Here is a 14,476-nt window from a genome sequence, read left to right as displayed (position 1 = left end):
ATTTCAGCCAGTTCTGTGTAAGGGGGCACTGGAGGTGTGAGCCATGCCCTGGCAGCAGAAGTGCTTCCAAAGAGATTTCCAAATGAAAACCTTCTGCTGCAGTGGGACAGAGGGTGCAGTATTAGGAACACATACAATTGGGAAATAGATCTGATCCCATAGGCTTGTGGCATGTGCTAAACAGGGAGCTAACCTAGAGTTTGAATAATCTGAAGCTATGCAAGAGTTTCTAATAAATACATAATATGTATTTCACAGGTACTCGAGGAGTTTGGAAAATAGAAACGAGTAGAAAACCGTGGCAGCTACACGTCTGAGTCTTCATCGATGAACTATCCATCTCATTTTACTGTTCTTTTTTCTGGCTCAGCAATGGATAGGCCAAGAATGCCGGCAGTGAATCCCTCTGCTGTGATTTCCTCTGGAATTTCTTCCATCAAAGCTGCTGCATCTGGAAAGCAGTAATGACAACACGAGACACACAAGAGCAGTGTATAAATGGTGTTCCAGAACAGTAAAATTTACAATTAACAAATAAGTGAATTGAATGCTTTTAATAGTATATGCAGTAATCACAAAGTACTGTTCTACTAGCTTAGTGCATCAGGGAAACACTGTCAAGTCTGTGGGCTGTCTCACTTTGCAGTGAATAACTTCTAAGGGACCAAAGACAGCTTCTACACTCCTTTGGTCTGATGTGATCTTATGATGCCAATGGTATGCAGGGGCTGCACTGTGTGTGTGCAGTACAAGGGTTCCTGTTCTAGGCTGGTGTAGGTTAGGACATGAAACATACACAAATGCAGTCATCCTGTTACAATATGTACTGCTGCTTGGATGAAATCAATGCTGTAATTTGCATATGGTAGAATTCCTCTTTGCCTTTGGCGTGTAAACCTTCCACTGTGTTTCCAGTTCTATTTCCAAGCCAGCAGATAAACAGCAGTGTAACCCTGTCAGGTTCCAGCTGTATTTTCTTGTTCATTTATTTTTAGGTACACTCATCCCACTGTTGCATGGATGAAGGACAACCTATGGTCTATATCTGTTCTTGCACTTCTGAGTGTTTTTGACAGCTCTTGGCCTAACAGGGTAAAGGGCTTGCAATTTAAATCGTTTTGTTTGGGAACTGAATCAGTCCTGCCTCTGTGCAGTGCAGAATGCTAATCTCATACCTGAGGGATCACACACGTCCAGGTCAGATCTTCCTCCTGTTGGATGCCTGCCCAGCAGGGCAGACAGATAGAACGCCAGCTCATCCTCCATCATATGCTCTCCTGTGTGCATTAAAACAAAACCAGCCCCTTGGGTTACGGTGTCATTAACACAAAAACTACAAGGCAACCTGAACAAGAACTGTGAACAAACAAAACAGGGTAATTTGGAAGATTTGTTTTTTCTAAGGTGCAGACCATGTCACCAACTGAAACGTGATCCTAGCACTGGAAAACATTAATTCTAGGGAAGATGCGTCTTGTGTCTTGCATGAATTTGGGGCAAAAATATCCATTCAATAGAGAAACTCTGCATAACAGCTCTAGCAACTACTTTGTGCTTGCAGGATCCTGAGCTTCTGTTCCCAATGAAAAACCCCCGGCCCAGGACAAAACACAGACCATGTAGGCCTGTGCCTATGTCAGCAGCCATTTCTGCACAGAGTAGGAAAAAGACAGAGCAGGAAAGTCATAATCTAATATTCTGGGAGATCTGAACACGGTGTTTGTTCCCAGCTAGTGGCTGGTTCGTGTCCTCAAGCACGAGGTTATAGATCTGTTATGAAACTGTTCTACCCTATCTAATTATCTATTTATGGATGTTCACACCATACATATAAATAACTAACCTTTCCTACATTGCTTCAGTCCTTGGTTTACACGGATCTTTGTTGCAAGTATTACTGGGTGATGTACTGAGTAAAAGAAGCACTTCCCTTTACCCATTTTAGTGCTCAGCTGCACTGAAATCTCCCTTTTTTGACAGCAGGAGCATGCCAGTACGAGTACAGGGTCTGCCACTCCAGCATTGGCCATAAGTAACTTTATATGTATTCTTATGACATTCTTTCTGATTCAGCTGAATTAAACCAACACATCTTTTCAGATTTCAGCCCAAGACTGATTGTTTTCATCCCTCCTTTCTTGTCCCTCTCTTCTCCAGTTTTCTATGAACTTTCTGGAGCCTGTATGACTGGTGCAGATCATGCTAATTAGGATGGGGTTGTACTGGAAGAAGATATGATCTGCCAAGATCCACGTTCATCATTTAGCAGACGAGATCCTTCAGACCAGTGAAGATTTCCAGAGCAGCAAGAGCAGTACAGCTGAGACAACAGACGTGCTCATTCAGTTTAAAATCCTAGGGCAGGTGGCCCCCTGTGCCTGCCCTGGTTACCAAGCTATAGTTTCACATTAATTTTTTGCTGCAGTGAATACATTCTGAAATTGAAGACAGAACCAGCAAGCGTAAAACTAATATTAGAAAAGAAATAACTCACCCCTGCACTGAAGGAGCGACAGCAAGTCTCCTCTGTCAATAACTTTGTCACCATTCCCATTGTCATAACCAAGGACCTGAAACGCTTGTCGTATTGTTTTCATTGACAAGCCAAATGCGGGCCGATGATTTATATAAAGTTTGATAAAATCCTCTAAATTGATTTTTGTCACTTGTTCTCCGCTATCCACATACTCGCTGAATTTTACTTCGTTTATCATATCTTCGATCTGAAAATGAAGGCAAGAAAGACTGTTATGCATCTGCTTGTTGAAGGGCATCGGGCCAGTTTCCAGTGCCACAAATGGCAGTGTACTGTGACTGTGTGTGCTGGCACTGCAGGTGTCACAGCCACAGCTCAGCAGCTGAGGATGGACATGGATAACAGTTATGTGCTTGTTCTTACAACCTCAGCTAAAGATGGAGTAGCAAGTATGTAGTTATTTTGGATTTCCTCTATTAGTGTTTGTAGTTATCCTCAATGGTGCCAATGAGTTATTCCAGAATTAAGCAAGGATCAGTGAGATTTATCTGCTTGAAATTGTGTTAATGCAACAGTGTAATTCCTGCAGAATTCTGGCCTGTCCCTACTAGAAAAGCATTTTGCCCTGGATGTTACATGTTACTAATGTGAGATGGGGAAGAAACCTTCCCCCCCAGGGACTGAGTGATGAGAGCACCCCGTGACTTTGCAGCTGTCACCCGTCCCCTTACTGCAGCTGCGTCTGCACTCTGGGGACTGCAGGCAGCAAACCACAGAGCAACAAATACACCAGCCCACCAGAGAAGTATGTGCACAGAGTCCTGACCTAAGCAGGCTGCACATACCCCTGGCAGGTACCAACGATCGTGCCCCCTTATCGCACCCTCCTTGGCAGGAACAGTGGAGTCTTTTGCTCTGTTCTTGGGTGAGCAGTGGTGCTTGGTGCCTGTGGTTTTCCTTAGGGCTTCTGCTCAGTGCCCTCCGTGTGCTCGTGCCCAGTGGAGCAGCCCCTCGCACAAACACAAAGAGTTTCCCATGCCGGTGTGCACTGAACGTGCTGCCCCAGGAGGGGAAGCTGATGCAAGACCTCCCTGGGGAGAACTTTGTGTTCGGCCTTGGGCCTTTGTCCTCTCGTCACAAGTTTTTCCACTGAATGAAGCCCAGGGAAGAGGGAAACCTCAGCTTTCCCTTTTTCCTGTAGCAAACGCTGTGCCAGGTGGGAATCGTCGATTGGAGTCAGCTCGAGCTGATCTGGGATTAGCTTTTATATCAGCCCCACTGAACTACAAAGGAAAAACACCAATTCCCAAAAGCCTCGCTACCCAGTCCAAGCTGCTTTTTTTCTCCCTTCTGTTTTTCCTCTATTAAAACACTCCAGAGGGAGACAGACTTTCTGTATTTTAATGCTGTCCTGCCTGCCTTGGGAAGCAGATTGTTGGTTGCCTACACTTAGCAGCAGTTTAGCACTTATTTCCATTCCTGAAATAGCGCTGCGATTTTGATTTGAGTGGAGAGCTAACAGCTATTCTTCCCCAGACATTTCCCAGAGGAAGACATTCTCTCTGTCCCCAGGAGGCAAAAATGCAATGAGCTGAGGAGAAGTTTGAACAAACTGCAAGGGAACGACACCACAGCCTGACACGAGGACAAAGCAGTTCCGGCTTGGAAGAACATCCCTGGGGAGTTGGGGGGGAGGAACACAGCGATGTGCTGCTTCCCCCAGGAGCCCCTTGTGCACTGTAGGGCTGTAGGTGGCTTGAGGAGCTTGTTATTTAAACCTCCTTGCATCAGACTCAGTAATGCATTCTTCTTTTTTTTTTCCACATGTGTTTGAATTGCCCTTTTGCCAGGTTGTAACACTACAAATTAGGTCTCTGTACAGTGCAAACCGCCTTGTAGAAACAGCTACACAGAGAGAAGCAGCAGAACCCTTATCAAATCGCTCATCTTTAGCCTGCTGTAAAATTAGAGGCTGAAAAGCTTTTGAGAAATGTTCGATAGGAAGCTCCACTGCTGCAGCCTGAAAGGCAAGCTCAGAGGGAGTGTCTGCAGTTATCAGTTATGAAAGAGCTTTAAGTTCCATGGGAATAAAGGCTGCTGTCTCCATCTAAAATTATTCTTTCAGCAGCCCAAGACAGAATAAGAAAAAGATGGCCTGTCAATGCCCAAAATCACAGAACTAAGTGTTCCCATCTATGGTGGTACTGCATGGAGGGTTCAGACCAGACCTGGCGGTACCCAGGTAATAGCCACAGCCCCAGCACACAGCCCAACAAGAAGCAAAGAAGTTCAGACACTCCTGGAAGTCACAGAGAGACCAAAGCACAGTGGATATTCCCTGGAGCCATCTGTATAACTAAGGTCTGAATCTGGCCCTATGGCACTTGGTAAATCACAGAACCATTAAGGTTGGAAAAGACCACTAAGATCACCACATCCATGCCTGTTATGCCCACTAGCCACATCCCTCAGTGCCACAGCTCCACATTTCCTGAACAGCTCCAGGAGCAGCAACCCCACTGCCTCCCTGGGCAGCCCCTGCCAGTGTCCGGCAGCTCTTTAGGAGAATAATTTTATTCTAATGCCCAATATGAAATGCAGTCATTCTCGCAAAAACAAAACAAAAGCAAAGGACTGACCTCTTCCTCTGATGGATAAAATCCAATTGCTCTCATTACAAAAGGAATTTCCTCCAGGGGAATGTATGCTGACACCTGCCTGGTCTCCAGCATATCAATGCCCTGGTTGCACAGCTGCACATAGTAGAAATAGTCTTCCAGCTCCTGCAAGGGATTCAAACGGGTACTGTAAAACTCAGCTACCAACAGGCGAGGAAGATAAGGCTTCGTTTAAGATTTACTAACAGTCTTATCAATGAGACCGCTGTTAAAGGCGATCTGGGCAGAAAATAAAGAAATGTCAGGCCTGTATAAATGAATCTTAAACTCCAACCAGATGTTGCAGCACAAAGATCACAGTGAGTGCAATTACCCTGAAGAATTCACCGTCCTGGCCGCCCTCCAGCAGTCTGTAGAATGGGACCAGGTCCTTCCCACCCAGGGATGCAACAGCTTCCAAGGCACTGGCACAGAAAGAAGGAGGTGCAGGAAGGGTTCACACGAGGAGACAATTCTCATTTCCCTTTCTAGTCATTGTTTGGAGACACTTTCAATAAGCAAATAGAATCCCCAGGCCTCAGAATGCAGGAAGGGGAGGCACTGCTTTGAACCACGCGCAGTTTTATCACCAGCCTGCACTTCTACAACATATTTCATACCCAGGTTTTACATACAATAGCACAGTGTGGGAATTAATTATTGCTGAATGGTCCTCTTGTTTAGTGGAATGAGCACAGGGCGGGGAGCCAGCAGCTTTTCCATGGACTTGAGCAGGGTGTCTGGCACTTTGCTTTCCTGCTTCCTTATAGAGACGTTGAGGGAGATGAATTAGCTAGATCAGCATTTTGAGCATGCGGAGCGCTGGGCTTGGTGCTTGCAAGAAACCACACAAGCTGAGATCCCCGCTCTTCAATCTGCCACATTCTTCCCCCATAACACAGCGAGGGATGGTGCCACAGGTGCTACCCACATTAAACCAAAGCAGCCTGAGTGCCAGTGGCAGGCCTGCAGCTCCGATGCACTGCTCTGTAGTGCTGCTTCAGTTTCTGCTAGCTTCGTGGTTTTTTTCATGATTATTTGGGTATTAAACACAGTGGAGATGCACAAGATGCCAGGAGCAGCAATAAAATGATAATTAGCTCATCAAGACTTCCGTTCCAAAAACAAATTACACAGAAATTCAGTGTTGCCTGGATTCTGGCCAACCATTATAAAGAAGGATCGTTTATATTCTACTGCCTTCCTTAAAACGTCGCTTATTCTGACCCCCGACTGCTTTAGCCACACAAAGTGGAAAAGAAAATAAATAAGCCTGTTGCCTTTGCAGCCAGGTCTCATTGTTGTGGTACGTAGAAGTAAGTGAGTGAGCTCTGCACCTTCCAGCTCTGAGAGCAGCACCTGCAGGAGCCATCTTACTTGGGACCACCCTGTTCTTAGCTCTGGAGCCTTCCTTATAGGAAGATGAAGGGCATTTCATGGGGTCAGTGCACTCCAAAGGTAAAAATAGGAGACCACAGCTGTTTTTAGGTCACTGGCTGCTGCTGCTCCCTTCTGAAACACGCACCCATCAGGTAACTCTTCTCCTTGACGAAGCAAGCAACAGAAGCCCATGTCCTGGCACCATGGGCCAGCACCCAGGACACCTCAGCCACTCCATTTACTGCAGTCCTCTTACTAATGTAAGCAAAGCTTTATGGGATTACAGCAGCTTGTGCTAAATCCAGCCTTCAAATGCAGCAGGGATTTCCTCTCAAATGCCGGCCTCTCCCATTTGGAGAACATATTTGTTATACCAAACGCTCCCTCCTGATCTTCTACCCTGAGCAATCCCCATCACAGCAGCCAGGCTCCCACAAGGACCAGACATCCCTCCATGTCATGGCGTTTGGCATTTCCCAGACAGCAGTATTTTATAGGTGCTCATTCACTGACCACAGCCACCAGTGGCTAGGTCAGCTCCCCATTGACTGTTGGCTGCATGAAGCAGTTGTAAAAAGTCACTCCCAGGCTCCCTTCTCCATTCTGTGGTACTCACTTTAGGTTCACCTCCCACTTTAGAACAGTGCGGTCACTCCCCCCGGCTGTAAAGATGTAGTGCCCATCATAGGAGACGGCCAGGTCAGAAACACCATCCGGGTGGCAAATGAAAGCTGAGGACTTGTGGGGGTTGCCATCAACGGGCAGAATCTGCAGGCCCACCTGTATGGGGAGAGCAGATGGTGAGGGCTGGAGCTCCACAGGAAGGCTGAACCAACACCATGCCCTCAGTGACCAGCCTTGTCTAAAACAAGGACTTCCCAAGTGCCTCCATCCTGCAGATGTTCACTTCTCTTGTCCCTACAAGGGCAGGTTTCCTTCAGCCCCCAGCCAAGCCCAAAATGCTCCACAAACACACAGATGGCAGACAGCTGGTGTCCCACACCTTGTCCTTGGTAATGTATGCCAGGTAGTGCTTCTGGGGCTGTGCAGCACACTCTGGGAGGATCTGCATCTTCTCCAGTGGTGAGCCATAGGTTGGTCCCAGGAGAGTCTTTCTAAAGGCAAACAACATTGTCACCCATTCTCACGAAATATATTCCCATGTCTGAATGGCTGTGGTGCACCGGGATGGTGTGGTGTGTGCAATGGCTCTGTAATACTAGGATAGAACAGAACCCCTGCATAGAAGGGACCACATTGGAGCTAAGAGAGAAATGTAGAGTGCTCAGAGATTATTCTTTGCTTCTTCTGTGGACTCCAATCATATAACCTCATGTCCAACTGCTGCATCCCAAGTCCATGGGCATACTGAGGTGACTTGCAGCCATGACTTTCCTAGAAGGAAGGCTCTCTACCTGCACATTTTGGTCGTTGAATTGTAGAGCTTCATTTTGTAGCAGCTGTTGGCTGTGAGGATGAAGGTCTCTGTGCTGAACAGCGGGTACCAGGCCAAGCAGAGGGGCACAGCATCCTGCTCTATGCGATGTCTGTCCACGACCACCAGCTGGTCCTTGCTGCTGCTGATCAGGTCGTATTCAATCTGAGGGAAAGACCAGGGAGCACAATGACCTGCCATCACAGTGGACCTGATGGATTAATCACATGGAGCAGCTGCTGAGGGTGAGCATCCCCAAACCCAGACCATCCCAATTGCAGATTGTCCCAATGCCAGACTGACAAACAACCTGGAACTGATGGGGAGTGTCTCTCCACACTCTCCTCCAGCCCCACCTCAAGCCCAAAGCCCCAGCGCTGTCCTCCCATGGCCGTACCAGCTGCCGGTCCTCCCCAAGGCTCAGCAGCCGGGGCTCACTGCCATCCAGCTGGATCCCAAACAGGATGCTCCGGATGGGCTTGTAGTGGGAGTGCAGCCCTGCCAGGTGTTCCCAGCACCCACGCTCATTCTGCAGAACCCTTTTGTAAACGGTCACTGCAAGTTTCTCATCCTGGAACAAGAGCACAGAAGTCAATGCAGCATGATCCCATGGCAATTCCCAGCTCCTAGGCTGCACCAGGAGCAGCACCTACACGTGTGCACCTCAGGAAGGAGTGAGCAAGCTTACAGCAGTTGCGAGGTACTCAGAGTCATGGGAGAAGCGGATGTGTGTTATGGGGCCGTGTGAGAACCTGAACACCTCACAGCAGGACAGCAGGGAAATGGCATCGAGGACAAGCACACTGCCATCAGTAAAACCAGCAGCCAGGAAGGAGCCTGCAAAGCACAGCAGAAAGCAATCCCAACATGCTCCCATCTCCATGCTTGGTACATGGGGATGTCACAGCTCCAAGATACCTGCAGGATCATAGGACAGGCACTGGATGCCAGCACTGGGGAATATCCTGCTCGTGAGGAGCTGGGGCTGCTGGTAGTCCCACACCTTCAGCAGCCCGCAGTGACTGCCCATGGCAAGCCATGCCTGCTGAGGGTGGCACGCAATGGCCACCACTGCTTCCTTGGCTTCTTGCATGACTTTTTCAAAGTCTGCCCCATCTGTCGCAACACGGAGCACCGTTGCATCAGAGGTTGAAAGGATAAAGTTCCTGTTTGGTGTGAGAGACACAGAATTAGATGAATCAGACCAGCTGGCTCGTATCCCTCTGAACAACGTTACACAGTCACTTTTTGGCAACTTAGCTGGACAATCATGATAAGTTGTAATATACAATATGCAGAGACTTCTTGGCCTGGAAGACAGGTGACACTTTGTGTCTGTGACCTGAGAAGTCTCCAACGGAAGACACTGGAGCCAGTTCCCTTTTCTACTGTGGTACACAGGGCAGAAGAAAGACACCTGGACAGCTTTTACCATTAACAAATGAGTGACTGAGGGTTCTCTGGATAGTCCTGTCTCATGTCACCATTTCTAGGGTCCCACGTGGCTCTTTGGAAAAGATGAGCAGCTACAGATAGATGCTGCCAGCAGAACTTCAGGCAGGACTGACGGACATGTGGTTTACAGCCCCACCACACAGCATCTGGTCTGCAGATTTCCTCAGGCTCCCTATGGTGCTGCCCAAAGCCCCCAAGCCATGCCGTATCCTCACCACTGGCTGGATTATCTCACCCAGCAGTGATAAAATCCAACTGGAAATAGCCACCTGGTGGGGGGGGTTAAGCAGGGGATTAAGGGGCTCAGTAGGAGCCATGGGCTCAGCATTAGCCCTGTGTGGTGTACCAGCTGCGTGACAAGCTGCTCGGCTCCATGCCCAGCTGGCTGTTCCCATGCCAGCATTAACACTTCTCCAGCACTGGGATGTGGCACCCAGTTCATAGCTGGGGATGTGCTGGGGACACCCAGTTTATGAGCAGTGCTGGAAGATGCAGAAGAGCTGCGTTTACACAGGGGTGCTCACCTAGCAGTGAAGGGCTGGCTGCTGGTAGAAGAAGCATCAGGAGGATCTGGAGGGGCTTTGGAGAAGGAGATGGACCGAATGGGACTCGTACCAGTGTGGTCATAGCAGACCAGGAGCTGCAGGTGCCCATTGTAGAACTTCACCTGGCCTCTCACATCCCCTGTCACTATGCAGCTGGAAGAAAGGAAGCACAGTGTTATGGGGTGGGAGAGCTCGTGCTTCATATGGCTCAGGTCTATTCTGTTCTTAAGCGCCGGGCGCTGCGCCCCATCCCGAGCTGCTCGGAGACCGTCTGCTCCCTCTGCCGGCAGAGCCCCGGAGGCCGAGCCCGGAGCTTCACAAGGAGTGTACCGTACAAACAGCGGCATCTCCGCACCTCTCCAACACCACCAGCACTGTCAGGCTTTCTTCCTGCAGCGGCACCAGCTTGGTGGCCTTCATGCCATGCAGTCTGTCCTGCGGCTCCTCGGCCAGCCCCGGCTTTCTCTCCACATCCCACACCACCACCTTCCCAGCCGAGGTGCCCGTCAGCACCTGCGTGGCGTTGAAGTGGAAAGCTGACTGGGTGAAGTGTCCCACTGCGCTGCCAAGGGTCTGTGGGGAGAGCAATGGCCGGTCACAGCCGGGTGCTGGTTCTCCCGTCTGGTTCCTCAGTGTGACATTCCCTCCTTGCCTCATGGTGGGACCATTATCAGCACGTGGCCACTGGGAGTAGAGCTGAATGGGGCCATGGGCAAGCAGATCTAGTGGCTGGCAGCACTGCCCATGGCAGGGGATGCAGCTGGATGGGCTTTCAGCTTCCCCCCCCCAACTTAACCCATTCTGTGATACAAATGTTGTATGTAGGAGATGCCACTCTTGACCTTATCTTGGGCAATCTTTCATGTCCCCTTAGAAAGCCCATTCTGGGGACATGGCCACCGCTTTGGCACAGGGGGACAGGAAGGGACAGGGCTGCTGCAGATCCCCATGGCTCCCTGTGCACTCACCTGCTTGGTCAAAGGAGGGGTGCTGTACTGCAAACCAGCATCATCCTATGGAGAGAGCAGAGCATGTACCCACACAAGGACATTTGCTTTGTGCGATCTCCCCATCCTGCTCCTCTTCCAGAAGCTGTGACCACCACGAGATGCCCAAACACCCCTGGCAGCACGAGAGGAAGAGCTTGGGAGCATGTTGGGTACCAGGATGTGAACTTTTTGCTGTCCTACTCACCCACAGATAAAATATCACCTGGGTTTTGCTGTTGCTGACAAACTCATGGGGATTTTGGGGGTTAAAAATGACAAAATCCTGAAACCAAAGGGTAAGAGTCATGTTAATGGCAAGCAGTGATGTTTCCTGCTTATTCTTATACTGAACAAGGTGTGGTGCCCGAGTCCCTCACCTGGCAGCCAAACTCAGGGCTCAGCTCCACATCACACACAGGGCTCTCATTGGGATACGTCCACCTCCACACACAGACCCTCTGGCATGGGGAGAAACCAGATCTTTGGCTTAGCAAGAAAGAAGCCACCAACACACAGATCCACAAGAAATGTCTTTGAAAACAAAACACAGAGAGGAAATACCCCCACCTGCACCACGCCAGCACTGATGGTTACCAGACACTTTGCATCCCGGGAGATGGCGATAGCACAGACCCCACTGCCTGCACGGCTGTCAAAGATGGTGCGCACCGGGATCCTGTGTGGAAAAACCCTTATGGCCACTCCTGGGAGAATGTATAGACAGGAGGCTGTCTGTGGGAATGGGGCGCAAACAGACAGTGTTGTCCCTATGAGGGATATGGGAGGTTTGCATGGAGGCTCACCCAGAAAAGGCATCCCACACGATGATCAAAGGGTCTGGACCTTGGTCAGCAGTGGCAACCCAGCGCCTGTCCTCACTGACACACAGGCATGAGATGACATTTGCATGGCCCTGGAAGGAGGAGAGAAGCCCTTGGGAGCTCCAGAGCTGCTTGGCTGGAGCAATTTTCCACCCTCCCTCTCAAGAGTCTTCCATTTTCCTCCCGCCAGCCCCACTTTGAGCAGCCCCAAACCACCCTCATGGCCACCCCAGCAGGCCCAGGGATGGAAGAAAGGCACTCAGGGACAGAAGAGGCCCACAGACCTGCAGGTGGTACTGCCTGCTGCCTCGGACATCATGGATTACTGCAGTGTGGGCACAGACGTACAGCAGCATCCCATCCTCCATGCTATGCACAGCCAGGCTGCTGTTGTAGCCCAGCGCCCAGGACAGGCTCTGAAGGGAGAAGTTCTTAGTAGTAGGGAAAAGCCTCCCCCAAAGTCCCCTGGGGTAACAGGGCAGAGCAGGGTGCCCCAGGGCTGCTCTCCTGCCCAGTAGTACTCACAATAGGGTGGCAGTTCTGCTTCTCTCCCTCAAAGAGCAGCCCAGGCTGTGCACCCCACACACGGCTGGGAGAACTGCCGTGCTCCTCCAGCTCTCCAGGAGCCCCCCGAGCTGCAGCTGCAGCATTTCCCAGAGCTCCACCTTCCTGGGCAGCAGCCATAGAGTCCTTGGGAAGGGAGAGAGGTTGGGGTCTGCTCTGCTCCCAGACCTGGAGCTGCTCTTTCTGCTGGTTCCCCTTGTCACATCCTACACACCAGAGACTGATGGATAAAAGCGTGATGGCAAAATGGAGTGAAAAACAGGGAATGGTGTCCTGGGATGGGGCTGAGAGACAAAAAAGGGACCCCCCTGAAATGTGCTGAACTGGTGAGCAGTGGAAAAACGAAAGCAAAAAAATCCCATAGCCTCTCATAAATGAATTAAATGCCCCAGGGGATCCAAGGAGGCTTCCCCTGCTCCGAGTCCCTTCTCTTGTGGCCCCAGATCAGTTTTTGCCGATTCCCACAGGGCCCCTTGCTTTCTCCATGGTGTGAGCTCAGCACGGACACTGTAGCCATGGTTTCAGGTGAGGTCAGGTAACATTTCATTCAGCCCAGGGTTGGGATCACATCACAGACAGAACTCAGGGGCAGAACAGGTGCTCAGCAGACACTCACAGCTGGGCTGAGCCTATGCAGAGCAGTAACAAACAATAACATCTAATAACAAAAGGAGAAAAGGGAGGAGCTGAATGGAAATTGCCATTCACCTGAGCTCTCAAATTTGTAGCTCCAAACGACACCCACAGGGTTGTTTCTGCTCCCATCCCCAAGTGAAGGGAGACACCACAGTGTGGGATCCCCACTCTGTGTCCCCAGGGGACATTAGTGACAAACTGTCCCAGTGCTGAGATGGGGTCCAGGTACATCAGGCACAACTTGCCTTCATCTGCTGGGGCAGCATCGCTGCCTCCCAGTGCATCCATCCATCTGGGGACGACTCCTTCAGTGTAATGTCACTTGGACCATCCAAACTTACCTCCAGCCTCGGTCCAAGAAGCTGCCAAAATGTTTTTACTTCAGTTGGCCACAGGAGGAGGACTGGGCACGCAGGAAGCCGGATCCCATGGGCCCCAGAGCACCCTTACAGTCCCACCAACACTTTCCCTGAGCTCCAGCAGGCAGAGCTCTGCTGCCCAGCTCTGACGTTTCTGTTTGCATCCAACCGCTGTTCCCTGGCAACGACTTCAACGGCTGCTGCCAGCAACAGACCGGAAAGCACCGTGAGATAGGGGCTCGTCCACTCTGCATCCCTTCTGTGTCCCCTTCTTATCCCCCCAGCTGCCCTATAGAGGCAGCACCGACCCTCTGCTCAAAGCACCTCATCAGGATAATGCCCACATGGGCTTGTGGCTCCAAGCGACCACCCCGAGCCATTGCTGCCTCCTAATCAGCTCCAGGCATTTCCAACTGCTGATTTCAGACGTGCTATTAAGCTCAAATAATAACAATTTCTAAACCTAATTTGTTTTTCCTTCCGCCCAGCACGAGCCCGCTGCCCTGCTGGGAGAGGAAAGCAGTTCTGCTATCAGCACAAACCATCTCAGCAACCTGAGGAGCTGCCACGCGCTCCTTCCAAACTGCTACATAGAACAGGGAATTATGGCTTAAAGAGCAAAGATCTGACCTAAGGAAGTAGATTGGGAACGATGGGTAGTGAACAAGCAGGGCAGATCCAGAACACCATGTTTACTGAGTGCAAGATGGTGGGTTTTGCAACAGAACTGTGTTTTCACTTGCTGGAATTGATCCAGTCCTACCACCAACGGGAACAGTGCAAGATGCAACAGAGCATGCAGCCAGGACAAGCACTTCTACAAAGCCCCACAGAGCTATGGATGTCACAGTGCAGACATCCCCCACAGTGACAGGGAAATGAGATCCCCGAGATCAGGAGTTAATGCACTTGTTGTGCTGGGATGACCCACTAACCTCACTGCACGAGCAATAGAGAAAGCCAGGACTTGTAGGGCATTTCATCCCAGGAGGCACATACACAAAGGCCGGGAAGAACGTCCCATGAGCTGTTCTTCTGGACCAGCACACAGACCCAGATCCACCTGCAGCTCAGGCAATACTGCACACGTGGGGTAGGCAGACATACCCCGAGCACACAGGGCCAAGGCCCGGCTCCAGCTGGTCTGACACTAGAGCTG

At 50.3% G+C, this 14,476-nt stretch overlaps 1 protein-coding gene across 4 annotated transcripts; it reads right to left on the bottom strand.

The window, feature by feature from the left end:
- Positions 1-226: 226 nt before the first annotated feature.
- CFAP251 (cilia and flagella associated protein 251) lies at positions 227-13,473 on the bottom strand. Of its 4 annotated transcripts, none has more exons than XM_015878020.3 (21): positions 13,300-13,473; positions 12,284-12,448; positions 12,043-12,174; positions 11,741-11,850; positions 11,505-11,613; positions 11,315-11,395; positions 11,143-11,220; positions 10,917-10,961; positions 10,304-10,521; positions 9,928-10,101; positions 8,867-9,114; positions 8,637-8,785; positions 8,346-8,519; positions 7,929-8,113; positions 7,517-7,628; positions 7,130-7,293; positions 5,468-5,558; positions 5,116-5,259; positions 2,495-2,723; positions 1,176-1,277; positions 227-451 (listed from the first exon to the last, which is right to left on the bottom strand). In XM_015878020.3, the coding sequence occupies exons 2-21, from the start codon at positions 12,440-12,442 to the stop codon at positions 342-344; spliced, it is 2,814 nt and encodes a 937-aa protein (XP_015733506.3). In that variant the 5' UTR covers positions 12,443-12,448; positions 13,300-13,473; the 3' UTR covers positions 227-341. The 4 variants fall into 4 exon arrangements, 3 of the variants coding, with proteins under 3 accessions (XP_015733506.3, XP_085411865.1, XP_085411866.1); XM_085555739.1 differs by having other exon boundaries at positions 12,284-12,542; positions 13,300-13,451; XR_014949074.1 differs by lacking the exon at positions 5,468-5,558.
- Between the last annotated feature and the right edge of the window lie 1,003 nt (positions 13,474-14,476).

This window comes from Coturnix japonica, chromosome 9, assembly GCF_054131305.1.
Source record: "Coturnix japonica strain WE chromosome 9, WE-NBRP24, whole genome shotgun sequence".
NCBI lineage: Eukaryota > Metazoa > Chordata > Aves > Galliformes > Phasianidae > Coturnix > Coturnix japonica.
Note: the sequence above shows the minus strand (reverse complement) of the source record. Positions and strands in the feature narration are given on the sequence as shown.